This window comes from Anguilla anguilla, chromosome 19, assembly GCF_013347855.1.
Source record: "Anguilla anguilla isolate fAngAng1 chromosome 19, fAngAng1.pri, whole genome shotgun sequence".
NCBI classification, from domain to species: domain Eukaryota; kingdom Metazoa; phylum Chordata; class Actinopteri; order Anguilliformes; family Anguillidae; genus Anguilla; species Anguilla anguilla.
In genome coordinates, this window is record NC_049219.1 from 16,168,588 (window position 1) to 16,195,707 (window position 27,120).

The 27,120-nt window shown below is 46.9% G+C and overlaps 1 protein-coding gene across 3 annotated transcripts in view; it reads left to right on the plus strand.

The window, feature by feature from the left end:
* The first annotated feature begins 4,126 nt into the window (after nucleotides 1–4,126).
* LOC118219398 (coiled-coil domain-containing protein 91-like) overlaps nucleotides 4,127–27,120 on the plus strand; it is a 74,225-nt gene continuing 51,231 nt past the window's right edge. The window contains exons 1-3 of one of the 3 annotated variants that reach the window (XM_035402551.1): nucleotides 4,127–4,220; nucleotides 20,129–20,177; nucleotides 23,896–23,968. In XM_035402551.1, the coding sequence (XP_035258442.1) occupies nucleotides 20,145–20,177; nucleotides 23,896–23,968 (106 nt within the window). In that variant the 5' untranslated portion in view covers nucleotides 4,127–4,220; nucleotides 20,129–20,144. Of the gene's footprint in view, nucleotides 4,221–7,719; nucleotides 7,967–12,817; nucleotides 13,568–20,128; nucleotides 20,178–23,895; nucleotides 23,969–27,120 lie in introns of those variants that run through there. The other 2 variants (XM_035402552.1, XM_035402550.1) reach the window with 2 other exon arrangements.

A 27,120-nucleotide genomic window follows, 5' to 3' on the forward strand; every position in this document is an offset into this window, starting at 1 on the left:
TTTTTTTTTTTTTTTTTTTTAAGCAAAGGAGGGAGGCAGCTGCTCAAAGCAAAAAAAAAAACATAAAAAACAGATATCATTAAAGCTAATTGAAGTGCTGAAATTCATACATTGAAAATGAAATAAGAAGGACGTGCTATCGATGCAGTGAAGGCATAGTGTGTGTGCTGTTGCTTTCAATGTTGGATCTTGTCTTTGTCCCAAACGTCATTCTTAAAAATAAATTTTTCCGGATGATGTAATGAACATCGGATTGTTTGTGTAGGTTTTTATGCGGTGCTTCCAAGAACATTTCAGCGTGTCTTCGTATTGTTTATTGTCCTAACGCAAGGCTTTCAAGGTCGGGGTTGTCAGGAGTGGACTTGCAACGTGAACTGCTTGAGTTTGGATACCGTGAGGCTAAACATCCTCACATCCACTGAAACATTACGCAGAACACTGCCAAGTGCAAAGGGAGACAAGGTCCAAAAAATCAAAGATGTGAAAAAAATGTATGCTTTCAATATTGGCCTGCCACTGACCATGCATGAGTCATTGAAACTCATGACACAAACCTGGTTGTAAACTGAAGATGTTCCTCTGCGGTAGGGAAGGTCAAATTTCTGTCTTATTTTACTTATATAATTGTATTTTTTTTTGGCTTGGTTGGAGAGGGTGACGATCTCTTGACCACTTGTGTTGTCAAAGCTGTGATGTAAGCATTTGCATCAAAGAGGATATATATCTAGAATCTCCATTGCAATGTGGCATTGTGATGTCACAGACGCATAAGGATTATGGGAATGAAGCCCCACCCCTGACATGTGACAGTGATGGGTGAGAGCTGCAGTTTAATGAGGCTAGTTTAACGAGTTCCCCTTTATCGGTTCTGTAATTATAGGCAGGGGAGACAGACTAATCCCCAACAGATATGAAGCCAACTGAGGACATCCCCAACTGTAAACATTTGTCTGACAATAAACATATTTCATAAAGACTGTTCTGATTCAAAAGCAGCTGAAGAAAAAAAACTTTTAAAAAAAATGTATCCACCAAGAATAATTAACTTTGAAAAGATCCAAATTCCCTTTCATTTTAATAGCTGTATACATTTATGGAGTTAGGGTTAACTAACTACTCGGTGCAATGTCACGTTCGCTTAAAAGCTGCTTTGATCTGCCCTAGCTGATTCAGTAATGTCTTCCAGTCCTCTGGAAAAAGCTCAAGGTTAGCCTCTGCATTGGAAGTCAACTTACAGTAAGTGCTAATTACAGTACGTGCGAGAGTTTCACCACGCTCCCTTAGCACGGATTCCTGAAAAAAGAATAATACTGCAGCCATTAGGTCTCATCTGAAATTGCCTGTAATTAAAGAACAAAAAAAAAAGAAGAAAAATCAACCATCCTGCCCTTCTCCTCTTGTGAACGGTTACAGCTATTTGAACAATATGCAACAGATTTCCATCCCCTCTGTCTCTCCTGTACACACTCTGGGATGAGTTCAGCAAGCATTTGACACAGGTGACTGAAGGCCACGGGTGATTGCAGCACACAGGTGATTGAGGGACACAGGACTTTAAAGGACTCAGGTGATTGCAAGTCACAGGTGATTACACAGCACAGGTTATTAAAGGGCACAGGTGATTGCAGGACACAGGTGATTGCGGGACACAGGTGACTGCTGGACACAGGCGATTGAAGGGCACCCAGATGGTCCCAAGTTGTTGAACAGTCAGACATATTTGGGCGTGTGCCATTCTGTTCAAACCCCTTCCCTGGTCCTTTCATTCTTCCTGATTGTGATTAGGACCCAGATTTATTTACAGAGTGGGCGGAGGACTATGCTGGCTGGATAACTCATTTAAGCCAGAGCTGCAGTACTTGTTTTTTTTTAAACTGTGTCCTATCCCACTGGCATTATGCCTGATGTGACTGTGAATGCAGACAAATGGTTTGGGTCTGGCAAAAATGAGTGCGTTGGTGTGTGCCTTGATTGAACCAACCCCTTTTTTCTGCGTTTAAACAAAGCTGAGCAGCAGACTCGGATTTGTCTGTCCCTGTGAAATTAAAAGGATCTGTGCATGTGACTGCATCTCCCTGACTGAAACGATTTTGGGATGGTTACAATTATTTAAAAGAAATGAAATAGATACTCTTTTAAATGGGGTGAAATAATTTCAAATCACAGAAATAGAGCCAATAAAATCAAAGACAGAGTTATCTCTGCTGACCAGCCTCTCGAAGGAACCCTGGTACCGGCTGCTAGGACAAAGAACCTGAGAAACATGACATTAATTTGATTAATAACAGTAATAATAATACTCTAAGGGAATTTAACGTTCTTTTCATAACACCAGTGCCAGTCCTGATTTGCCCTCTCTGTCACGAGGAGAATGCTGGCCTTGAAGACGGGGTCAGAGTCTGCAGGGCAAAAATCAACTGAATATCAAGCAGGAACAAATTATTCAGTGGCCATGAGCCTTCAGGGGTCCAGCTTCTCCACACTTGGGCCAAAATAACCCCCACCAGGTCCCCCTGGCCTCAGAGGGAGGGAAGAGAGAGAGGGGCTCTTGTGAAGAGAACCTCTGGTGCTTCTGGCCAAGTACACATGCATAAAACTTTCAGCATCATGCTTTTAAAAGTGGGGGTGGAGGTGGAGAGCGGACCATCTTCTAAGTGCTAGCTTTTAATAACCACGGTGTCTGGCTCTTGTTCATGTGTTCATGGTTTATTCCAAGATGCTAAACACGTTTACAGAAAGGGTGGGCGGTGGTGGGGTGTGGGGTGCATGGACTAGGAAGACTCTCAGACTGTGGAGAAATATTTATTGAAACTGTTAAGTTCAGGTTTGTTTGAACAAAAACAACAACAACAAAAGTCCCGTCTCTTCCAGCACGATGGAGAATTTTATTTTATTTTTTATTTTTTGCCACATCACTGACACTTACACAAAATTACTTTCTGCTGTATTCTTTGGAAGCTTTCGCCGTAGGATCCATAAAATGCAGAATTTCCAATAACCTGCTGTTTTATGTTATTCAGGAGGTAATTTTTATTAGTGCCGTGGCAAACTACTTTAAGGCACTCTGCGTAATGGTCTTTTAGTGTCGGCGTACTAAAGAAATATCCTGCATTTGAGGTTGGCGAATGGACTACTGTACTTGCAGGCTCCAAAACTGCTTCTGAAAATGGCAGGCTTTCATTTCAGCACGTCCTCCACACAGCACAGTTCTATTACAGCATACTTTGCAGTATTCAAGTTGCATTCAAATGGCCAAAGTGATTCTCTGAATGGGTCCTTTGGACCAGTGATTCTCAAACTCGGTCCTAGGGACCTTTGCGTATGCTGGTTTTCGTTCCAACCACAGTTGCAGTCCCAGAATTTTAACAAGCTTTTTAAAATTATTTAACACTTTTTGTTTGTGAGGGGTTATTTATCCTCTTAAAACACAGTATGTAAAAACAGCTATGCAAGCCATGACGATTACACGTCCCACATTCGCTTTGTGCTTGTTCTGAGAAAACGGTTACATAAAAAGAGATTTTAAAATGTTTAACTGATCAAATTACAGACTGAGCTCAATCAACAGGCTCCTAATTAACGAAAGTGTGGACACCTGGCCACTGAAACTATTTGGTAGATAATTAAGAATTATCAAAGACAAAGCAAAAGATAACGAGAAAAACCTGCACTGTGTTAAGAAATGTAAGTAAAAACATTATGAAAGAACTTAAAAAGATGCGTTAAACAACGTTACGCAAGAGATTGAAAACAATATGTAACAGATCGGGTGTAAAATTAGTTATCGTTGTATAACATGTTTTAAGCTTCGCACTGTTCTTTCCTTAATAGGCTAAACGTAGTTCAGACAAATGCTCAGGGAACAAAAAGATGCGTCCACACCTAAACAGTACAGAAAAGTAAAACTTGCGGCTTATTTTACAAAGGCTGACGGCTACGACTCAAAGTCATGTCCCGCAATAGGGCAGTGAAAAATAACGAAAATAAAATATGTTTGGCGCTGTATTTTCAAATTCTAAGCTCTACTTTCAACCGGTTTTCGCCATTTAGAACACAGAACATCCACATGCACTGCTACGTCCTTTGCTCGCATCTCTCTGTTACTGCCTGCATTGCGTGTGCACTGTGCACCACGTACACTTCCGGGTTGTTCATTTCCTGCACCAGGTAACCTTTTTTGACTAATAAAACCCGAGACCGAAGAGAAGAGCAGCTTTTAGGTAAACCGTATTTACATGTGCTTCAGTACGACCACGCCAGCGGTTCTGTTTGTGTTATAATGTCGTATTTTCACCCGGCCACTGCCCAGATGTAGCTTGTTAACGAGCACAGACTGACACATCTAGCGAACACTCGCCGGGAAAACGAATCTTAACATGTGTCCAAACGCTTGAAATTAAGTTAGATGTTAGTTAATTCGCCGCTAGTGAAAAAAACGTGGCTGTTGTAAGGGTTGCCCTTGACTGAACTTTCACTTCCAGAGAGTTTAAATAGCGGTATGCGTGAATTGAACCGCGTGGCTAATCGCACAAACAATAGCTTCATTGATTATATCTGAAGAAATAGAATATATTGCTTAGTGACGTCAGTTGCAAATTTGGTTGTTGCTGTAGCCTGGGTCTGCGAACGGGCATTTCAGATGCAACTGCTGATAAACCAGGATGTTCTTGCACGCCGGACTGTGCTATTAGGCAGGGGGTTTCCTTAGTGTGGCTTTGATGGCAGTTGGTCAAAATAGCTCGCTACGTTGCCGGTTTTGTCACGTCTAACATTATTTTTCGTCTTGTCTACTGCTTCGCAGTCTTTTCTTGGAGTTTGTTGATTTCACAGTCAGTTGAGGCCGTTTATAAATAAAGGCTGTCCGTGTGTTTGTGTTAGCTGTCAGAGTTGACAAACTTAGGAAGTTTGTGTTTGCACTCTGAATAAGCCACATCAGGTTTGTCAATATTTCACAGTTGCAAGTTTCCAGAATTGTCCTAACATGGGATTAAAACATGCAAACATGTAAATCTAATGCAAAATAAATACAAATACGCACAGACACACAGTGTTTACTGAGCTTGGCTTTGCTGTGCAGTAGCAACAGCGTTCAGGTAACCTGATGCTGCGTGTGAGCTGGGATTACTTTGTGCAAGGTTAGGGTTAGGCATGACGGACACCTGTGCCGTGTCACTTCCTCCCCAGGTAAGGTGTGCTTTCCAGCTGCTGCGGAGTTGGAAATGTTTGCTCCTTAGGGCGGCTTCTTTGTTGTACTGTGTACAGGTGGCGTTCAGTGGCAGCGGGATAGCACTGAAAAGCACAGCCATGTCCCAGAGTCTGTGTGTGAACACCGTGTCCCACCTGAGACTGTGTTGTGTGCCATTTTCACGCGGGTTCAATGCACGTGCATTGACATCTTGCAAAAATTAGATTTTTTTTTTTTTGTAGTGTATGACCCAGCCAACACCTCGGGAATGTTCTGTTGGTTGGTAAGTCACAGAAACGAACCGGATCTGCGGCTAGTCTGTGCGATACTGTACGTTTTGTGTGTCACCAGAAAGTTTCCATCCAGAACTGTAGTGGAGGGGTAAGATAGGGGCTTCAGTGCTGCCACAAATATGTTTTACTGTAAGCGCAAACCAGTGGATTGCCACCAAGGATCATTGGTTTTCTCACGAAGCGTAGCAGTTCTCAAAATAAATGTAAAGTTTTTTTAAAATTTTTTATTAAGTTAACTTAGGGAGACGGCACCCGATCTTGCTTAGCCTGCAACTCAACAGCTCACAATCTGCAACAGATTTTACTTTTTTTTGTGTCCTTGCCTGGAAACAAACAATGTGAAAGGAAAAATCATAACAATGGTCCTTGTGTCTGGGTTCCAGCATATTACAGCATGTTGAGTGTTCCCTTCCAGGGCCGGATTAGTGATTATAGGTCATCGTTATGACATCTTTGCTCTCAGGGGGCGATGTCTTTCCAGCACCGAAGCTCAATACTATTGGCTGCTGTCACCTTTAATGAATTACAATCCCTAATAAATGTGTGAAATATTTTTAGTCTCTCCGACTGCAGTGAGCTGTAGCCACCACTAGGGGTGCACCTATAGACCCTGGTGCAGGGTACGTTTGAGCAAAAAACGGTGAGCTGGTCATTACCCGGTTGCCGGGAGGAACGCTGGAATGTCTTTTCCATCTTTGCGTCCTGTATTGTACTACAGGGCATGCTTACAGGATGTGGATTATGGTTGCCGTGGCGCCGGCAGTAGGAAAGGCTCACATGACCAGATAAGTCTAAGAAGGAACCGCATCCGTCCGTGCTGCGGTGGAAGTTCTGAAAAGTGATGGTGATGATGATGATAAATTGCATTTTTAAAAAGTGCTTTTCATCTCTTTACCTCCCAGGGGTCTCTTCTCAGCCATCGCTGATGTGTAGCACCCACCTGGGCCCAACGCTTCCCCCTGTGTGGTTAGAGCCGTGCCGTGGCTGGCAGAAGGAGCCCCCCCGCTTGGCTGTGCCCCCCCCTACATGAGTGGGCGGCCGCTTGGCTGCCATTAACGCTCCAGAGCTAACATGTTAATTCTATTAGCCATTTTGTTTTTAACATCCTCCTCGCATCTCGTCCAGGGATGAGTCACGGGGGTTTGAGTCAGCGCTCGCTCCCACACTCTTCACCCGCTTCCTGGAGCGGCTCGCTTTCCTCCCGCCCAGGAAGCGGGTCACCCCAGACCCAGCCGAGGGCACAGCAAACGGGTCGTTCATCAGGGCCGGGGTCTTAAACGCTGCGATGCCTCACAGAGGTCAGCGGCTCCACGTCTCCGAGCCCTTAAGCATCAGGGAGCTCTAAGGCAGCCGCTCGCGTGGGTCGCCGGTACGCGCTGTCCCGCGGCGTGCCACACCTGGACCTGCTGGCGGCGTGTTTCAGCACGGCACGGCCGCGCTGTGCCGCTCATTCACGCCGGAACTCTGAGTTCTTAAATTTCCGCTTCCGCTACTTTCCAGCCTCGGCCCGCGAAGAGGCCAGGCCCCGTGGTCGCCCGGCAACCAGCGTCAGGCCCAGACGGGTTCGCTGTTCTGCGGCTGAGCGGCAGTCAGTGTGGGACGTGGCACCACGTGGACCGGCCTTAAAATAAAGGGGAACGCTGATCAAAAGCAGCCTGCAGTGTCCATCTGTCTGGAGAGAAGAAGGGAGGGCGCGGGAAGTAATTAGGGCCCTACGGCCATCAGTAAAAACCAGGGGGGGGGGGCGGGTGCTGGTTTTTTAAATGATTTCAGGGCAACATCTGAAGGAAGTTCCCTCAGTGTGCTCGGCTGAAAGAGCAGACAAAGGGGGGAGGGGCGGTGTGGGGGATGGGGGGCGGGGGGGGTGTCTGCGGGCATATCTGCAGCAGCAGGAGTAACTGGGCGATTAGGGTGTGGTCATTCGAGAGGGAAGGTGAGGGAATCTCTGCCCTTGTGCCTTATGTCCCACCCAGCACTTCCTGACCCCAGAACCAGCAGAGACTGCTGCAGAACTGCTCCTGAGGAGGTATTCATTTAATGCAAAAGTACATATATATATATGTGTGTGTGTGTGTGTGTGTGTGTGTGTGTGTATGTACTATGATGACTAAAAACCTGAAAGTGTGCTTAAAGAGGAAGCAGACCAGCAAATGTAAACCATACGCTCCTCTTCGTCTCTCTGGATAAGAGTGCCTGCCAAATGCCTGTAATGTAATGTAATGTAATGTAATGCGTTGCTTTGGACACGGAGATTTGTGGCTGACTTTTCCTCTGTGACGTTTAAAGGGCAAGTGAACGACCCTTGTCGCCATTAGTTTTTGTTTTTTTTTTTCTTCTGTGGACTTTCAGTTATGCTCAGAAGCCCTTCCGAAAGCTCCCGGGTGCTCATTGGCTGAAGGTCGCGTTTGATCCTGACGCCGTTCCCCCTCTCCCAGCCGCTGCCTTTTTACCGCCGTGTGAAAGCACCCGCCCGCCGTCTGCCCGCAAGGTAACCGTGGGAAACGCACACGGTCACAGAGTGCGCCTACTTCCTCCGGACCCGAGGTGCGGAAGAGTTTAGGGTCTGCAGTGCACTTGTGCCTGTAATTACCTAACTGAGTTCGTCCTGTTTCTGATTGGACGAGGTTAACCCACTTCCTTGCCCTTGAGCCGGCTGTAGGTTTAAAGAGGCTTTAAAAAATAAAAGGTTGTAAAAGGTAAAACGTTCGGGACTGTTGTCTTCAAAGACAAGGTGTCGGGGTCTCTCTGCATGGAAAGTCTGAAGGGTTTTGTGTAGGCTCATTCAGAAGCGCCCGATTCCACACAGTTGTTTGACTCGTGTTTTGGTTGGCCATTGTGAATTGGAAGACATCCACGGTTCTGACCAGATTTGTTGCATGAATAATTTTGGTTTGGTTTTGCTGTTGTGTTCTTGTGGTTTATTTTTTTCTTTTTTTCTTTTTTGGTTTTATTTATAGGATGGTAACTTGTTTCTTTTCTCTGGATTATAGGAATTTTGGAAATTAAGACCAAATTTTCTGAAGTCGATAAATATTTGCACAGTGCATAAATTTATATGTCTCGCACTTTTATCGGCTGGTTGATAAATATTTACAGAAACGTTACAGTGGGGTAGTGTCATTTAAGTGTAATTTAACCAATTCAGTGTAACCTTGACTGCCAGTTTTATTTAAGTGATTCGCATTCATGTTAAAAACTGAAATTAATGGACACATGCTTTGCTTTGCTAGTTTGATGGTTAAAATAAAAATGAAATAAAAAGAAGCAGAAGAAAACGCAGAGAACAGTGGTGCTGAGGTGCGGCGGATCGGAAGCCGTGAGAGAGGAGAAGTGCTGGTGAGCTGAGCCTTGCTCTGGCCCCCTGTTTGAGCCGGGGCAGGTGCGAGCGCTCGCGGGAACTTCTGAAGCCCGTCGCGGTTTGGGATTGGTCGGCGGTGGGCCGCCGGGTTCCGCCGCGGTCTCTGCCCGCAAGGCGAGGGTGAGCGAGCGGCGCTCTGAAGAGGTTCCCGATGTCTCTCGCCCCCAGGCAACCTCAGGCCTGACGAGTTAGCCACGGCGCGAGCGCGGCTGCTTGCTTAAGCGAGGAGCGGCTCGTTGAGCTAACAAGGGTCAGAGTGAAGCCACAGCTGACCTCGGCTTTAAACAAGTGTACGTGTGTGTGTGTGTGTGTGTGTGTTTGTGTGGGTGAGTCTGTGTTTGTGTGTGGGGAGTTTGTGTTTGTGTGTGTGTGTTTGCGTGTGGGTGAGTTGGTGTTTGTGTTTGTGTGTTTGCGTGTGGGTGAGTAGGTGTTTGTGTTTGTGTGTCTGTGTGTCTGTGTGTGTTTGCATGTGGGTGAGTAGGTGTTTGTGTTTGTGTGAGGTCTAAGTGGTTGCAGGGCAATTACAGACCTGAGGTGGGTTTGCTTGATTTATTCAGAGAGAGATGAGGCCTGTGGGTGTGAATGAGACGTTTGTGAGAGTTTCTCTTTCCCCCTCCTCTTCGCTGCGACCGTACGCCGCTTACCCATGATGCACTGGTCTCCGGCCTTGCGGCTGTCAGCATGACTGATGAGCACTTCGCAAACACACACAAACAAACTACATTGTGGACCGACCAGCTCTTTTGAATCTGGAAACATGTGAATCCAGCTCTTTTGAATCTTGGAACGTGTGAATCCAGCTCTTTTGAATCTTGGAACGTGTGAATCCAGCTCTTTTGAATGTGAGAACATATGAATCCAGCTCTTTTGAATCTGGAAACATGCAAATCCAGCTCTTTTGAATCTTGGAACGTGTGAATCCAGCTCTTTTGAATGTGAGAACATATGAATCCAGCTCTTTTGAATCTGGGAACGTGTGAATCCAGCTCTTTGAATCTGTAAATCTGCTGATGAATGCGGTTATTGAGGGCTGTTCTGGAACGGCCGCTGTACATTTGGCTCTTTGGCTCTGTGTGGATGGAAGCGGGGCTACAGGTGAGCGGCGGTTTTAGCTCTGCCAGGATTTTAAGGACAGGAACCTTAGGAGGGCTAGTTCCACCCCTGATGATCTGCCTTGGTGGTGTCAGTGTGGACTCTCACACCATGTCTAGTCCTGGGCTGAGAGTGTTTCTCTTTATTTGCAGTTTATTTATTCACTTTGATATTTACCCAACTCCGATTCAGGTGATGCAGCGCCTCACTCTGGGGCCCGGGGACTGTGCCTCCCACCTGGGACTTATACCTGCAACCTCTGCGCTTAACCTGTGGCTTTGAGCACGGGGTCTTACGCTCTCACACTGCGCAGTTTTGGGATGGGGGGGCGGCTCAAACCCCCCCCCCCCCCCACTCTGCACCGCTGTCCCGTGCCAGGACAGGACCAGCAGCCACGCCGCCGCCCCTCGGTTAACCGGAGTTTCCAGCCGTTAACGGGGGCGCGCGGAACCAGGGCTAGCGCCGGCTCATAGTCGCCAGGCTCGCCAGTTTTTAAACAGAGACGCCGACGGCCCCTCCCCTGCACAGCCCCGCTTCTGCGGCACAACGGGCTAGACGGCCGGTTTGAGTTTCATATTAAAACCCCCTGTTTCTTTAAGCTTGTTTTCATTAGCCGCTGTCTGATTTTTAGCCACTTTATAAAAATAAATAAATAAAAGAAGACTTACCAAAGGGCGTGGGGAGTGTGGAGGGACTTTTTAATGGCGCCTTTGTGACAATTAAAATGATCAGTAGGGCGTGTTGCGCGGCCTGATTAGGGACTAATAAACGAAGCCTCCTGCCTGCCAACAGTTTTTTGTCTGTGACAAAATGAAAATGGCGGTACTGTGTTAGTGGAGTTTGGGTTTGGACTGCTACAAAGATCTAGAGTAGCCATCAGACTTCACCCTTTGAATAAGTAGGTTTCTCTAGAATGTTTGTTTCAAAATGATGCGTTAGTGTTCTAGAACTGTTCTAGAATTGTTACACAAGCATTAGAATGTTCAGCTGAGAGCATTCTAATCACGTATTTGCTATCTCACACCTTACAGGGTTAATTGTTGTGCCTGGTGAGGAAGCTCAGTTCTGATGTGCCTGGTCCAATCATGTCACTCAGATAGGTCACTTGTGCTGGTGAAGAGACGGAGCCGATGCTCATAATGGAAAGCAGGAAAGTTCGATTGCACACCTGCACTTGGGAACACAAGCGCGCTGCAAAAGACTGCGTTACTCTGTTAGCAGCCTGTGGTCTCAGTCACTCCGTTAGCAGCCTGTGGTCTCAGTCACTCCGTTAGCAGCCTGTGGTCTCAGTCACTCTGTTAGCAGCCTGTGGTCTCAGTCACTCTGTTAGCAACCTGTGGTCTCAGTTACTCTGTTAGCAACCTGTGGTCTCAGTCACTCTGTTAGCAACCTGTGGTCTCAGTCACTCTGTTAGCAACCTGTGGTCTCAGTCACTCTGTTAGCAACCTGTGGTCTCAGTCACTCTGTTAGCAACCTGTGGTCTCAGTCACTCCGTTAGCAGCCTGTGGTCTCAGTCACTCTGTTAGCAACCTGTGGTCTCAGTTACTCTGTTAGCAACCTGTGGTCTCAGTCACTCTGTTAGCAACCTGTGGTCTCAGTTACTCTGTTAGCAGCCTGTGGTCTCAGTCACTCTGTTAGCAACCTGTGGTCTCAGTTACTCTGTTAGCAGCCTGTGGTCTCAGTTACTCTGTTAGCAGCCTGTGGTCTCAGTCACTCTGCTAGCAACCTGTGGTCTCAGTTACTCTGTTAGCAGCCTGTGGTCTCAGTCACTCTGTTAGCAGCCTGTGGTCTCAGTCACTCTGTTAGCAGCCTGTGGTCTCAGTTACTCTGTTAGCAGCCTGTGGTCTCAGTCACTCTGTTAGCAACCTGTGGTCTCAGTTACTCTGTTAGCAGCCTGTGGTCTCAGTCACTCTGTTAGCAGCCTGTGGTCTCAGTCACTCTGTTAGCAACCTGTGGTCTCAGTTACTCTGTTAGCAGCCTGTGGTCTCAGTTACTCTGTTAGCAGCCTGTGGTCTCAGTCACTGCAGCTGGCTGAACTGCGTTCTGCTCCGATCTTGAACTGCATGTTTTAACTCTCTGCCACTGTTCTTGTGGAGTCGTTTCCATGACCTCTCTGGGTTTTTCTTGGCTCCTCTCTAAACCTTTTGAACCGTGACGCTAATTAACCACCCAAGTTACTGCCCTGACTGTGCCGCTGTGTTCTCGCTGTGTTCTCTCTGCACTTAACACTTCTGCTCGAAAATTTGTGAGTGAGTTTGTCCAAAACGCACCCTTCCTCCCCCAGACCCCCAACCCTACGGTTTACTAGTATGATGTAATAGGTGGCTAAAATTAGAACAGTTCATCCCAAATAGTAGTGCACATATAATGGTACATTAATGCCCAAGGAAGTTTTCATTTGAATGTCGTTCTCTGGAAAAAGGTCTCAATGGCTGAATGTTGCAAATTAAATAATAAAAAAATAAAAAAGGGGTTTTATTTGCAGTGAAAGACTCCTGGAAGGAGAGAGTGTAGTATCCGCAGACATTGAGAGAAAAAAAAGAAAATGGAGAAAAAAAGGTTCCAGTTGAAATAAAAATAGCTGGTGTGCTGGATGTATGGCTGTAAGCACTCTGAACCAGAGCTGTGGGAGAGCCAAGCCACAGCGAGTTTTCTAGCTTCAGACGCTAGCAGACAAGCTTGTGCGTTTAAGAAAGAACTTTTTGCTGTTTCTTATTTTTATCACTTCTCAGATTTATGAGACAATAAATCAAGAGAAATCAAATTTGCTGAAAAAGAACAATAAGCGAACCCCCTCTCTCCCAGCATCTCGGACACACACACACATCTGAGCCACTGAGCTCCATCATTCCACTTACCAATACCCCCCCCCCTTTCATTAAAGTTGATTAACTTTTTTTTTTTTGAGAGAGTAAGAGGGTAAATTAAACTGTTCAACACCCCCACCACCACCACCCTCCACTCCAAACTGTACATTTTTTACCCTTGAGGGTGCGAGTAAAACTGTAGATAAGGCTTCGAATCAGATTCACTTGAATCACCCGTGTTCCTGGGCCAAGTTTCAGGTACGATAAGAAAAAATGGCCTCCCTATAAAATGTTTGTTTTATATATGAAATATAGACATTTTACAGCAGAAGTAAGTGTGGGTATATAATTAAATATATATATGGAATAATTTGTGCTGTGACTGACAGGCCTATTTTTACCCAGCTGTGGGGGATGAAGTGGCAGGGGGACGGAGAGGCCGTGTGGGGGGGGGAGAGCGTACAGTATGGGCTACTGTAAGTCTTTATTTATTAGTCCTGCCTGTACTCCTGCGCTGGCTTTGACTTAAATTTACTGCACCACACAGCAAAAAAATAATAAAATAAAAAAATCCACAAGACCGCCTTTGGGTTTGAAATCCCCCCAGCCAGACGAGTTCCCGCTCCTGGAACCTGCTGGAGGCGGACATTTTGACTGCTGCGCTGGGGGGGGGGGGTTGCCTCTCTGACACCAGCGCCGTTAAATCCTGGAGCCCAGGAGAAAAGAGAGAGAGAGAGAGAGAGAGAGGGAGAGGAAGAAAGAGAGACAGAGGAAGAAAGAAAAAGAGAAGGAGAGAAAGAGATGGCTTTAATGAAACCCCAGCTCTAATGATGTAAGTGCGCCACCCACTCTGTGTGAATGTAGCACTGGGGATTGGTCCCAACTGTGGAAAATGTGGTTCAGTTTTCAACTCTTCGCCCCCATCCCCCCACCCCTACCCCCCTCATGCATGCCTGCAACCTCGCCCACACCCCCCTCCCCCCCCCCCCCCATTTTTTTGGCAGGTCTCAGTTCTTAAGCTAGTTGGAGGACACCATCTTTTCGACGGTGCCAGAAGTCAGTTACAGCCTACATACTCTGCTCTGAGGGTTGAATTCAGTGTAGATATCGTGTTCTGGATTCTGAATAATTCAAATCTTTCCTGTGCTCTGAACTACGTGTGAAGTTCTCTCATTCAGACAGAAGGGAAGGTAGCACCTGCATTTGGGGGGAATGTAAATCTGCCGGCAGTTTGGTTCTTTAGCTATAAGGCATGAAATGTGCAGCGTGTTGTTATATTTTACATTTTGTTGATCGACACACGTTTTCTCACTGTGAAATTAGATATCTTCATCTCACACATTGTGTTGTCTGCGTTAGTTAAAATTTGCTTTGGAAAATAAGGAAATGAGTTTCTCCTGATTCAGAACGAGGCTCTGTCAGGCTCTACAGGATGGAAGCAGGCCCAGGCTGGGCATGCTGGGATTTGTAGTTTGACACTGGCGGGGTTATTATTAAGTGTTGATTGGATCTGATCTGAGCCCTGTGCTCGTGTCGCTGCTAATCCAGCGTGCGGCGGCGGGGGTTCTGGTTCCCACGGTAACCGTGCCCCGGGTTTTCCGCGAGCGGGGCCCGGCGCTGGGCCCTCGGGGCTCGCTGTGTGGGACGTGTGAGCGGCGCGCTCTCTCGCGTCTGGTTTTGGGTTCTCGCCCGCGGGGCACCTCTCCTGGTGTGTCGGCTGTGATTCGTATCTCCTGCGCTGAGCGCCTCGCTGCTCTGCGGCTCGCTGAGCTGATGGGCTGGAGCGCAGGCCCTCTCCTCCCTGAAGGACCCCAGGATCAGTTTCATTGAGGTGGCTGGTTTTCTGCCTGCCCTTCTGAATTAATTACATAATTTTTTGGGTTTGCACTGTCATCCAAGTGGGAGCTGAGCAGTTTGGATGGCAGTTATTGTCACGTGAATGCTTGTGAACACATGAGCTTGTGAACATGAACACATGAATGCTTGTGAATACATGAGCTTGTGAATGTGAACACATGAAAGCTTGTGAACACATGAGCGTGTGGATGTGAACACACGAGCTTGTGAAGGTGAACACATGAAAGCTTGTGAACACATGAGCTTGTGAACACATGAGCGTGTGGATGAGGGGGCCTGAGTTTTGGCCGTGCCGCTGGCCTCTCTGTGTGCAGTATGGCCCTTGTGTTCTCCCTCGTTCATCCTCACCATCATCCTCCCTGTTCCTGCAGCTATTCCCCTCTGTTCCCATGAGTCTGTGTGTTCAGCCTCTGGCAAGATTCCCCTCTACAGAATGCAGTGTTTACTCACAGTATCTACGGAAACGTCCTCATTGATGCCTGTTGCCTAATAATACGCACACTCTCCTCATAAATCATAGGCACAGAGGAAGTGAAAGAGACACACAGACAGACAGATGGACAAGTCAGTCGCAGGAGAGATGGGCGTGGGGCGGGGGGGGGAGTGGGTGGTCTCGATTTGAGGAGAAAGGCGGGTGAAACTGCACCCCTCTTCAGAGGGCGGGGGAAGGAGGGTCAGCCAGGACGGTGGGCGTAATCGGATCTCCAGACACGCGGCGGGCCGGACGGACCTCTTCAGCTGAGCCACCACAATCCCTGTATGGAGGAAATATGATTTCTCTTTTTCTCCTATATGATGCCCAGCTGGGGGGGGGGTATTTGGGCATGAACTGGTTGGCTGTGACCTTGGGGTAGGAGGGGGAGTGCATGCAAAGGAGGGGCTGAGTCTGGATTACCCCAAATATTGTGAGAGTGGGTGGGGTCCCCTGTTTGCCTGGTGCGGTGCGTGCCTCCATGCGGTCGGGCGCTTGGGTTGAGACCCTGGGGGGCCTACCTGGGTTTGTGTGGGGTGGGGGCCGGCTCTGGACGAATCGGCTCCCCGCTGAAGCAGTATCCCATGATGCAAATTGCTTGTAATAACTAAAAGCAATTATGGCGCATGCCCCCCCCCCCCCCCCTAAAATAAGGTGTTTTGATAACATTAATCCTTGGCTGTAGGTAGGCCGGGGTCTGAGGTGGCTGTTTACCCAGAAAATTACTGCCGCTCCACAAGTTAATAGAGCCCCTTTCTTCAGTCTCAGCTCGGCGTTTCGAGCGAAGAGAAAAGTTTTGACTTCCACTCAGGAAATAATTAGTCTCATTTCCTTTCTTTATTGGTGAGATTTTGGGCTCGCTCCGCCAAGACGCTCATGGAAGTTCTGCGTCATTTTTCTCTTTTTTTCCCCCCCTCCTGAAATGGCCGCTTTTAAGAAATGAGCTTAGTGAGGATTTATTGACACACCAAAAAAACCTTGTGTTTACACGCCAGTGCCGCCGACCGCACACTGATCGTGGGCAGGGTTCGAGGCTGCCGTGTGGCCATTTGAGCAATTTGTTTATTTCTAATGTTCCTGTACCTTTTTGTTGGTGAACTTGTTTTGCAGGACTTTTGGTTTCTTCAGCCAAAATTGTTGTAGATAACATTCCATCTTTCCTGGACATTTGAGGTACGTACTGTTGCATTCGTTCACAAAGGGTGGATGCAAACGTGATTGGTTCTCCAGCTCCAGCACTGCGAAGCTGGACTCTTAGTTAAATTTTCTGGAACAAGTACTGTTACATTTTTACCGATGGCTGGAAGAGTTTACAACGGCCCTCTCGCAGTGAAGTACAGTATCAGAGTAATGTATAAACTCTAAAATCAGCTTTTTGCTTTTTTTTCCCCTCCCGCCAGTCTTAAATTGAGAACATATGAAGCCTGAGCTTGTGTGTCCCGGCCTGGTGTTTCTGAGGCTCTATGACGCTGTAATTCTGTCTCATGCTGTAATGATGTTTTAAAAGGTGTGCAGGTGGGCTGTCAGAAACGGACTCTCTGACTAATTCGTGTCGAGCGAGTGAAAGCACGGGTCTGTGTGACCGTGACTTTCCCAGCCAATCGGACGCAGCTGCTGACGGGGACCGTTTAATTTTTCCGCCGCACTCAGAGCAGAAGTATGAGCTGCCCTTGCAGATTCGACGGCCTCGCACATGTACACACACACGCAAGTGCGCACACACACACGCACACACACACACACACACACGCACACCCCTTCCTCCCTCCCTAGTGTGCCAGTGTCCGCTCAGTCTGAATGACAGCTGGATCGGTGAAACGCAGTGTTTTTGAATCGTGTGCACGTGCACTTGTGTCTGTGTGTTGTGTTCTGAAGGCTTTAACACCTTAAATTGCTTAAATTCCTTAAATTAAAGCGAGCGTTCTCATCTTGCTGTGTTCTTAAAATCCTTTTCTCCCCCGTGTGTTGCATGTTACTGAGCGCAGTTTGGTTTTTATGCAGCCGTTCTGCCTGCGTAATCGGCCCGGCCTTGATGGCCTTGTCTGAACCGTGCGCTGGTGGAATACTAATGGAAAGGCTAACATCCTCAGACTGTGTTCCGCCAGTGAAAATCTCCAGGCTCCTCTGTGCACACGTGTTTCCACCATTTGCATATTTTTATGGTTTCTGCCTCCAAACTCCACGCCCCCCCCCCCCCACCCCACCGCCCCCCGCCCCGCTCGCTCAGTGTGTGGTCCATTGTTACTGTTTGCCCTTTTGTTTGTTTGTGGTTTTGTTTACTGTGTGTGATTAATATTATGGAGGGCCCCCGTAGTAATTTGTTTCGCTGTTCTTTTGGAGATCGGTGCAGTGGAGGACTCTGCAGGGAAACCTGTGCGGTGTTGAGGTTCTGTGATTAAACGGGTTCAGGGCCTGGCACTGTTGTGAGAAGGACCGTTCTGAACGCCTCAGGAAGAGCCCTCTCTCTCTGCCCTCTCCAGCCCCCTGGAGCTTGTGTGTGGTAACGGTGATGGTGTCGATGGAGGAGTGGCTGTGTATCGCTTTCATTTCTCTGGCCCAGAGTACAGGCCTGGGTGGCAGTGCCAAGTAATCATGGGCACCACATGGCCCTCTCTCTCTCTCTATTTCTCTCCCTCCCCCTCTCTCCTCTCTCTCTCTCTATTTCTCTCCCTCCCCCTCTCTCCTCTCTCTGTCTCTCTCTCTATCTGTTCTTACTTCCTCGCTGTCTCTTCTGTCTGTGCCGCTCTCTTTTTTTTGTCCTTCTGTCTTTCTCTCTCCTCTCTCTTCTCTCCACCCTTTCCCTCTCTTCTTCCTCTTTGATCCCTTCATTCCCAGGGAAATCCCAGTTATGGACCACGTATGTCTAGGGGGTGCCTTCACTGTATCCGGACCTCCACCAAGCTATTTGAGCTATTTTGGTTTTCATTATTTCAACTTTTGATTGAACATTGGCACAAGTCTCCGGTTTGGAAAAAATAATTAAATGAGCCCCCCCCCCCCCCCCCCCCCCAAAAAAAAAAAAAAAGAAAAGGAAAGAATTGATGATGACAATGCCAATGATATCTGGTTTTACTCAGGACATGTGTATTGTTGGGACTGAAGGAGTCTTCCATTCGCTTTGGGCTGCACTGATGTGCCCTGATGCACAGATATTGATTAAAGACTCCATCTGTTCCGCATTTTAAAAATGATTGCCCTTGTTGATTGTTGTGAGTGTATTTTTTTCCATTTTTCAGATTTCCACTGAGTCACCAGGCGTCTTAACAGGGTCCAATGGAAATTTTACAGGAAATTTTACTCTGTCTCCTTATAATCAAAATATAAATGTCAGCATTTTTAAGTGATTAACCGATTAACCAATCAGAAGGGCACAATTCTTGCATTGCAGAATAATAGGCTAATTAATTCTGATTTGCTGGCAAATATACCAGTCCTGATGCACAGTCCTTTTTCTGGTTTTGCCAGTTTCCAGATTGTTTTTTTGTGTCTAAATTCTGAGCAGTAATTTTTCATTTTGTCTTATTAATTCAGGACTTCATGACCTCAGTTTGAGATAAATAGATTTTGATTCCACTGCTCAAAATAATATGCCATTAAAAAAAAAAAAAAGAAACGGAAAGTTGTGTTTTTAGTTCTTTAGTAAAGATCACAGACAGTTTAAGCGTTCCTAAACATTTGGGAGTTGAGGCAGTAGGTGGGACGGGATTCGAAACGATAAAGTGGACCCAGTGTGGGAGGTGTGCGGTGGGCCTGAGCTGCTTGCGTGTGGAACTCTGACGTAACAAACTGGCAGAAGCTAGACGGCCGCAGGTTTTGTGTTGCGTTGCAGCGCAGAGGACTAATGGGGCTGTAATTAGCCAGTGGAAAGATTAGAGCAGAAGCATTAGGCTACATAAAGGGGCGCAGTGGTGACACAAGGCCGGCGGTGTCGCCCAGTCACGGGTGGGTTCTTGGGGTTTTTTCAAGTGCAAATTGTACGCCCGCAGAACTCGGGCAGCCAAAACCGAAGGGTTTTAGGGACTTGCCAAGGTCTGCTTCGAATTTCGCGGCCGTTCTTGTAATTACTTCGTCTCGTCTGGACGGGGAGTCTTAAAAGGCCTTCTGAGCGATTCCAAATTAGCGCCACAGACCGAGTAAACGCTCTGAATGCGGCGGGCTTGTCGAAGGGTGGCTTCGTCTTTTGGAGTCAAACAGACGTTTACAAGCCTCCTAATGGCCACGCTGGTTTTGCTAGGTTAGAGGGATGGTGACTGCGTCTCCCCAAGTTGTGATTCAAAGCCCGTTTACCAAGACGGCTAAATATAAACTTTGTGTGGCTTTTAATAACAGCGCCTGAAATCTGCTGCGTGTTAACGGCGCTGTAGAGGAAACCGAAAGACATGCCAGAGCAGTCCCGTAACAAATTGCGATGACAAATAAAGAAAGCGGTCCCTTTTAAACGCAGTTCGTTTTTTTTCCGTCTTTCTTATTAACGTACGAGTTGTTTGGCTTTCTGTGACCCGGAAAATTAACTGGGGCACGTGGGATAGAGTCAACACAAAGAGTCCTCCCTGCACAGCTTATGACCGCAGGCGCGGGGGCCATGCGCACGGTGGAAACGGCGCTCTTTCCCGCTCTTTTGGTCTGTTTAGGCATCATGGCAGCCATCCTGGTGTCCTGCCGTCGGATCAGTGAGAGTCGAGGTCAGAGTTGTGCGTTCTGACCCAGTTCCTCCTGTTTACCCTCCGCCCGCCCCTCGCATACACCAGCTGCCATCTTATGCCTTATATCAGGCACTCCATTCGCTGCGTGACCGAACTGCCAGCATGAAGCCTTATAGAAAATGGCCGCCGTGAATCAGCACCGAGGATGATGTCATAACCGTTCAATTCACATGCCTTCAGGGCTGACGATAGTTTTCATTTTACACTATTGGTTTGGTGCTGACCAGTCATTGGGGTCTCTTCTGATAACGCATTGGAAGAGTTTGCTGTAGGGACACCCAGTATGCGGCTAGCAGGAAGCCAGCATGCTTCTCCTTTGTGTGTGTGCTCTGATTTCACACTTAAATCTCTTCCCTTGCAGGGATTTTCCAGGAGGGATGGATGACGACGATGACTTCGGAGGCTTTGAGGTACTGTGACCTCTTTTATAAAAAGTTTTTTTGTTTTAACGTGGGCAGGTTTAATTAATTCATTTATTTTTTGTGTGTGTGAAGACAGTGGGTTCTGTTGTCTCTCCCAGAGGGGATCTGATAACAAAAATTTTGTAATGCTTTTCTTTTTGTTTGTTTTTGGGGTTTTTTTGGAGGGAGGGAGGGAGGGAGGGGGGTGCAGACAGAGGACAGGATTGAAAGTCCTCATGAAACAACTGCAGTTCTTCCAGGAGACATTTTTAATTTGAAGGGGGCCCTGAATACAGCATTGTTGTGGGGGGGGGGGGGGGGGGTCAGGTTATCTGGGTGAATGGCACTGTGAAACCAGATCTAAGCTGCACCACCTTTCCTGTGTGTGGTGATTATCTGCAGGTTTATGATGCTCCCCCATTGCACTTGTTGTGTGTTGCAAAGATGGGGTGGGGGGGGGGGGGGGAGCAGGCGGTGGTGGGGTTTTGGTCAGGGTATACATGACACCTTTGGAAATGCTTCCTATCGCACTGCGCTTGTGTGAAATACCCATCAGCACAAGCACCATCACTCACCACAAGTCACCTTTGAGCTTCTGACAAGTCCATGACGTGGCGTAACCTGACGTTGGGAAAGTTGATTTTCCGGATATTGTGCTGTGTTTGTGGATTTACTCGCTCAGTCCTCCCGTTCCGCTTTGAAGTCACGTGACCGCCCGTGTCAGAGCTTCCTCTGTGATGTAATAAGGCAGCTGGCGGGAAAGCGAAGTGTGGCTGTGATGTTGACCTTTTTTTTTCTTTCTTTCTTCTTCCTCGTTTAACCTCCTTACCGTCCTCAGCCTCAGTGTTTTGGGAAAAGACCGTTTGGCTCTGACGCACTGCCGCTCCCCACCAGCGCCCGTTATAGCAGCGGCAGGCGTCCCAGAATGCCTTTCTCAGGAGCCGCGGCCGGCCTGCCGCCCTATTTATAACCCCGAGGCCTTTCTGGAAGGCCGCTTCTGTCCCTTCCTTCTGTTTGCTTGTCCTTCGGCGGAACACGCGAGACGGAATCGCGCGCACGCCACATCCAAACAGATTTTATGTTTTGGTTTTTTTTTTTTTTTCCTGAGTGGCCAAAAAAAAAAGCGTTTTTGTTTTATTTATATTGATGTGGATGTGCGAGAAATAAAGAGATTATTTTAGCCTTCTCCCCCTCAGTGTGTCATGAAGCGTGGGCCAGCGTGCCCACGACTGCACCGGAGATCCGGGGATGAGTCGCTTTACCCCCCCACACACACACACCTACGCACACACACTCACACACACACACCTACGCGCACACACTCACGCACCTGAACATCTTTACTTGTGCAACTATTACCACGGATGTTATTATTATTATTATTATTATTATCAGAAAAAGAAGGAGAATCATTTTTTGGGGCCTGATTTCTTGAGACCTTTAGCACACTCCAAACCACTAACATGACCAATGTTTTGCACCAATCAGCGAGGCCCTTAGAATAACCTGCTTAAATTGACCAGAAACGGTCTTTTCCCCGAGTGCTGTTGAATGACGTGATTGACAGACGTGCAGCTCGGAGGGGTTGCAAGTTTGGAACATGTCAGTGTTTTAATAAAGTTTTTAAGCTATTTAATGTTGGGGAATTCCTGTTAGGACATGTTGATTAGTTTAATTTGCAATTTGGTTTGTTTTACTGTTTGGGCCATTTTAATAAAATTTTTATTATCTAAGAAAAAGCGCAGATATACTGCATTGTGGTGAGAAATATGACATCAGGTCTCTTTCATAGCCTGCCATTCGATGTCCGTTGGACCAGTGTCTAACGGTCTGTTGTTGACATTACAAAGACAGACAACCGCTAATGTTTTTTCTTAAAACAGACTTTCAGTTTTTAAAGACATATTAAGCTGAATGTATCCAAAACCTTGACCCAGGCATTAAAGATAAATAAAAAACCATGCTTACTCAGTTTCCCCCCCCCCTTTTTAAGTAAAGCACCGGGCAGAGCTTGAATTATGATGCTTGATCAAGCAAATGTCTTGGGTGTATTTTTTCAGATAATAATTGTGTTTGACTGTGCTGTGGAGGTACTCTTGGTGATTTTTATCAGTTCCTGAAGCTCAGAGATTCCTCTTAAAGCCGCATGAAGACAAACGGGAATCCCCCTTGTCTGAGAGGAAGAAAGAATAGACAAAGAAACAAAGATAAATGAAAAAAGAATGGAAAATGAAAGAAATTGTTCCCAGTTAGTTTACATGAGAAAGTTTACTTTATAAAAAAAAAAAAAAAAAAAAAAAGAATTTACTTTAAACCTGACATCGTCTCTGCTGAGCATATTCATTGTTCGTTGTGCGTGAACTTTTGTGGTGCACCCTGGGATATTAGCCTGTCAACATCGGTGACCTTTCACTTCCTCCTCTCCCCTTTCCTCTGGGGGAGAGGCTCCAGAGCTCAAACAGATCTCTCGCCAAACCTGCACGTCTCTGCGCATTAAGCAAAAAAACTGTCTTTGGCTTTACAGAAGTCCTCCGCATTTGCATTTCATGTTACGAATCAGGAATAATAAAGTCTCTCGCATTTTACTGCATTTTCCGTTTGACGTATCTTTGATGTTATTGCGGGGGACAATGTTTTTAAAGCAAGCTTAACTTTTTCCATATTAAATAATCTAGAAAATATTAGAAAACATCAGTAAATAACATGTGATGACACACAGAAAAAATAAAAAATTATAATGGGGGGAAGGAGTTGGAGTAAACAAACCAGCATAGCTAAACAATACCATCTGACCCGGCGGCCATCGTAACCAAACAGCTTCCATCTTCTCAGAAACTCTCTGCGACCTGATTGGTGGAGAGAGGTGAAGCTGGGCTCACTGAGTTGGACGAAGCTCCTGGGGCGGGGGAAGCGTCTGACAGGCTAAACGCTGGGGCGTCGGGCCCGTCCCGTTTCTGCCATTATGTAAAGGGGAAAAACGGGCTGATTTTTCAGCTGATGAGGTCACGAATGAGTAACTTTGCGAATGTATACAAAAATAAAATCCCTCGCCTGCAGGCATCACCACCGGGTGGGCGTTCGATTGGGGCGGCAGTCGGACATTTTGTCCGTTTGGATTTGGCTTTTGAAATAAATGTTACAGGTTTTGTGGGTTAGGGTTAGATTTAAATGATGGATCTCTTTCTGTTGTCCGGTGTGTGTGTTGACGTCTCAGCCAAAGCAGAGCTGGATTAGTTATCCCAGCATTCCATCTTTCCTGTTCTGAATGATGCGTTTTCAGTTCCTCCCTTCGGTCTGCTGCCGGCACTGTACAGGAACACTGAAAAGGCAGCGCCCTCCCACTCATGTAGCTTCTTAAATGTTTGGGTTTATTGGTTTTCTTGACCCAGGTTTTTTTTTTTTTTCATAAACTATTTAAAAAAAAAAAATAATTGTGCTGAAATCTTTCTAAATCTTTCTAAAATATAATTTAGTCTCTTGATGGTCCTGGCAGACGCAGGAGGGGTATTCCCAAGCACACACAGTCTGCAGCGAGACGTGTTCTTAGCCAGAGGAAGGATGTCAGCTGCCACCCTGTGTGCGCCATGGCAACAGGCGCTTAACTCCGCCCAGTTTCAGGAAAGCCCCACAGGCCCCTGTGTGTGTGCGTCAGTGTAAACGGTGCTATAGCGGTGCGCTCCTTTGTTTGACCTGTGACCTCTGACCCCTGACCCCTGTGATTCCGCAGGCTGCAGAGGGCGGAGACGGTGCGGCGCAGGTCACCGTTTCCCCGGCGATCCCGTGGGCTGCCCTCTCCTCAGGTGAGTGACCCCCCTGACAACCCCCCCCCCCCCTTCCGATCCAGTGCTTCCTGATCCAGACAATTCTGGGCCCACTTACATAATTACTGTATACAGGGCCTGGCCAGTTGGCACAACACAACTTAACCAAAACCCGGAATCCACCGAGGAAACTATAGGACCAACCGGATTTCAGAATTAATTATCTGCAATTCCTTCAACTGAAATAAGTTTTGGTTCAGTTTAATTTAATAATTTGGGGTGTCAGATAAAAAGTATCAACCTTTTGTTTGGCAGAATTGTCAAGGAGAGCAACTTTTTAACCTGCCTTGTATCCCGCTAGATTAGCCTGTTTAGTACGCGAGTGTTCGTTTGCCCTTCTCTCGCTGTGCTGTGTGAAGTTTGCTTAACGCCTGCTCCCCGAGCTGTAAATATGTTTCCCCAGACAGCTGCCGACCTCCGCAGAGCCCCGCCCCAGGGGTCAGGGGTCAGGGGTCACCCCTGCGCGTATATCACGGGGGGTGTTTGTGTCGGACGCCGCAGCCCCGAGGCCGCTCCCCTGCTCTTTAATCGCACACCTGGCGCAGGCGATGCCGCCTCCCACCCTCCGCTGATTTAGCGCTGCGCTAGCCGGCGGCGCGCAGCTCGCGGCGCACACGCGGTACCATCGCAGTGCGGGGGGGGGGGGGGGGGGGGGAGGGTCAGAGCGCTCCCTGCACAGCCTCTCAGCGCTCCCTGCACAGCCTCTCAGCGCTCCACACAAAGGCCTCTCTGTACAGGGCTCTTCTCACCTGCTGTGCCGGGCCACGGAGTCGCAGATCTGACTGAAAGAGATATGCTGCGCTTTTCTCATTCGGCCATTTTCTGAAGGAGCTGGAGCGCAGAGGGACAGGTGATGGACTGCTCTGCTTATTGCCTGAGATTCACGTTTAGAAACTGCAGGCAGACGGTAAATAAACTGTTGAAAACACATAGCTTGAAAAATCATTTTAAAGATTGCAGTTTATGGAGTTGTGTACCTCTCATAATAAAGTTATTTATGCGTTAAATGTGGGATCAAAACTGTTCTCTGGTCACCAGTGAACCAGTTAATATTTACATTTGAGAGAAGAAGACTAAAAAATGATCTTATAAGCGCTTAATTAATGATTAGTAATGCAAGTATTGCATGTTTTATAATGGTGCTAGCAGGCATTTTAAATAAGGTCCAGATTTAAATGCAAGATGTGATAAAAATGGGTATTTAAAAATAAGTTTTAAAATATGTAATAAATGTGAAGAGTGTGAGTATTATGATATTGTATAATCTCTTTATGGTTTTATTAATGTAATACCCATAAAGGCATTGCGTTTATGCATATTTGGGAGGTTATGTATGTTTGGGTGGGTTCATCACTCTAATTTAGGGTGGATTATACACAAAAAGTAATTTAATCCTCATTTTTTCCCCAGAACAAAAAGTACCTGCATTAGTTTGTACAACCTAATAATTATCAAAATTGAATATAGGAAATCTCTGTTTAATTGAGACTTATGAATTTCTCAGAAAAAAGTAATTATCATTTTGCTTGCTCATTTCAAAGTGAATGAGAAACAGACGCGGATCCTCTTGAGAGCATGTTCTAGACCACAATGAGTCATCTTCAGCCTTGTTTAAACACTCCTTACTGTACTCATCCTGCTCAACTTCATCCCCCTGTCTCTGTCTCTGTCACTGAGTTTATACGAGTCAGAGATGGGTCAGGTATACTGATGTAACATTTTGATATTTTACTATGTACCAGGAACCTTACCTCTTCGGGGGGGGGGGGGGGGGGGGGTGAAGTCAGGATCCTCCTCTTGACATTTGAGGAAGTTATCAATCAGATTTGCATGTCAAAATCTTAACTGACAGTTCTGATTGCTGATTGTTCTGGCTTAATGCTGTTGTTGTTAACAGGGAAAGTCATTAGTTCAGGCACTGTGACTGTGAGGCCACTGCAGTGGGCCAGTGTCATTTGGCTGACAGGAGAGTGTAATGGAGCAGTTCTCACTCTTGTTATAAGAGCAGCATTGCAGTACAGAGATTATTATTTTATTTTATATTATATTATTTGGTTATTCTATTATTTCCATCATGTAATTTCATCTGGAGCTACGATGAAATGCGGGAGCTGTCGAACCTGTCTCCGTAACAACGGTGGAAACTCAGCCTTTCATATCGGTCCGGTCAAAGCGCAGGTCTGTCCCGACGCAGGTGGGGAGTCGGGGGTGTGGGGCGGGGGGGGGTGTGGAAAGTGCAATTAGTTAATAACTGTTTAGGAGCTTCTTGGCCCGGCAGACATCCTCTGTCCGAGTTCAAAACAAACCCAAGCGAAATTACAGGCGGTGCCACGGCGACATATCCTGCCTGTGAGGCAGTGGGGCTGAGGCTGCCGCAGATTAGGCTTTATTACAGGAAGGGCTTACGCGTTCTGCACTTAGCATCGGCGCTGCGCCGCTCTTACTCTCATCCGCCGGGCCGGGCTCCATCTGCGGGGCGCTCAGGTGATCCCAACTTTCCCCAAATTCACTTTCCAGTCGGATGCCCCGGGAAGCCTGTAATTGGGAACTCTACCCAGGGACGCTCTTCTGCTTTCTGGCAAAGCCTGACTATAATTAATCAGGATCTCAGAAGCAGGTTAAATGCATTGTGTGTCTGCTTTTCTTCCTCTTAAAAAAAAAAACAGGATATTTGTTAATTGCGTGGGGTTTTAGCCACTTTCATGTGCTGCGCATGTTAGCGTGCCTGCTACCTCAGCTCTGATCCCAGCCGAGCTGTTTACTGTAATGCACCGTCTCAAAAACCCGCCTTTTACGCAGACGACACTGTGGAGATCACAGTCTCTCTTCGAATTGGGACCTGACAGAAAACACAGTCACACGACAAAGTTACAAAGACAAACGACAGAAACAAAGATAAGAACAATCGTGTAAAACAGGAATTATAAACCGAGGATCAAAGGAAGTGTCTGAACGGTGCTTTGCCAGTGTTATGGTGCCTGAGGCCACCTGTTGAGCACACCTTCCTATGAAGAACACGATTGCTCAAACACGGTTGCTCAAACGTAGCATTACTCATTTTCCTGGGCAAACCTACAGCCTGGAGGAGGAAGTCAGCGTTTCTCCTAAACTGTGTTGTGCAATGAATTTTC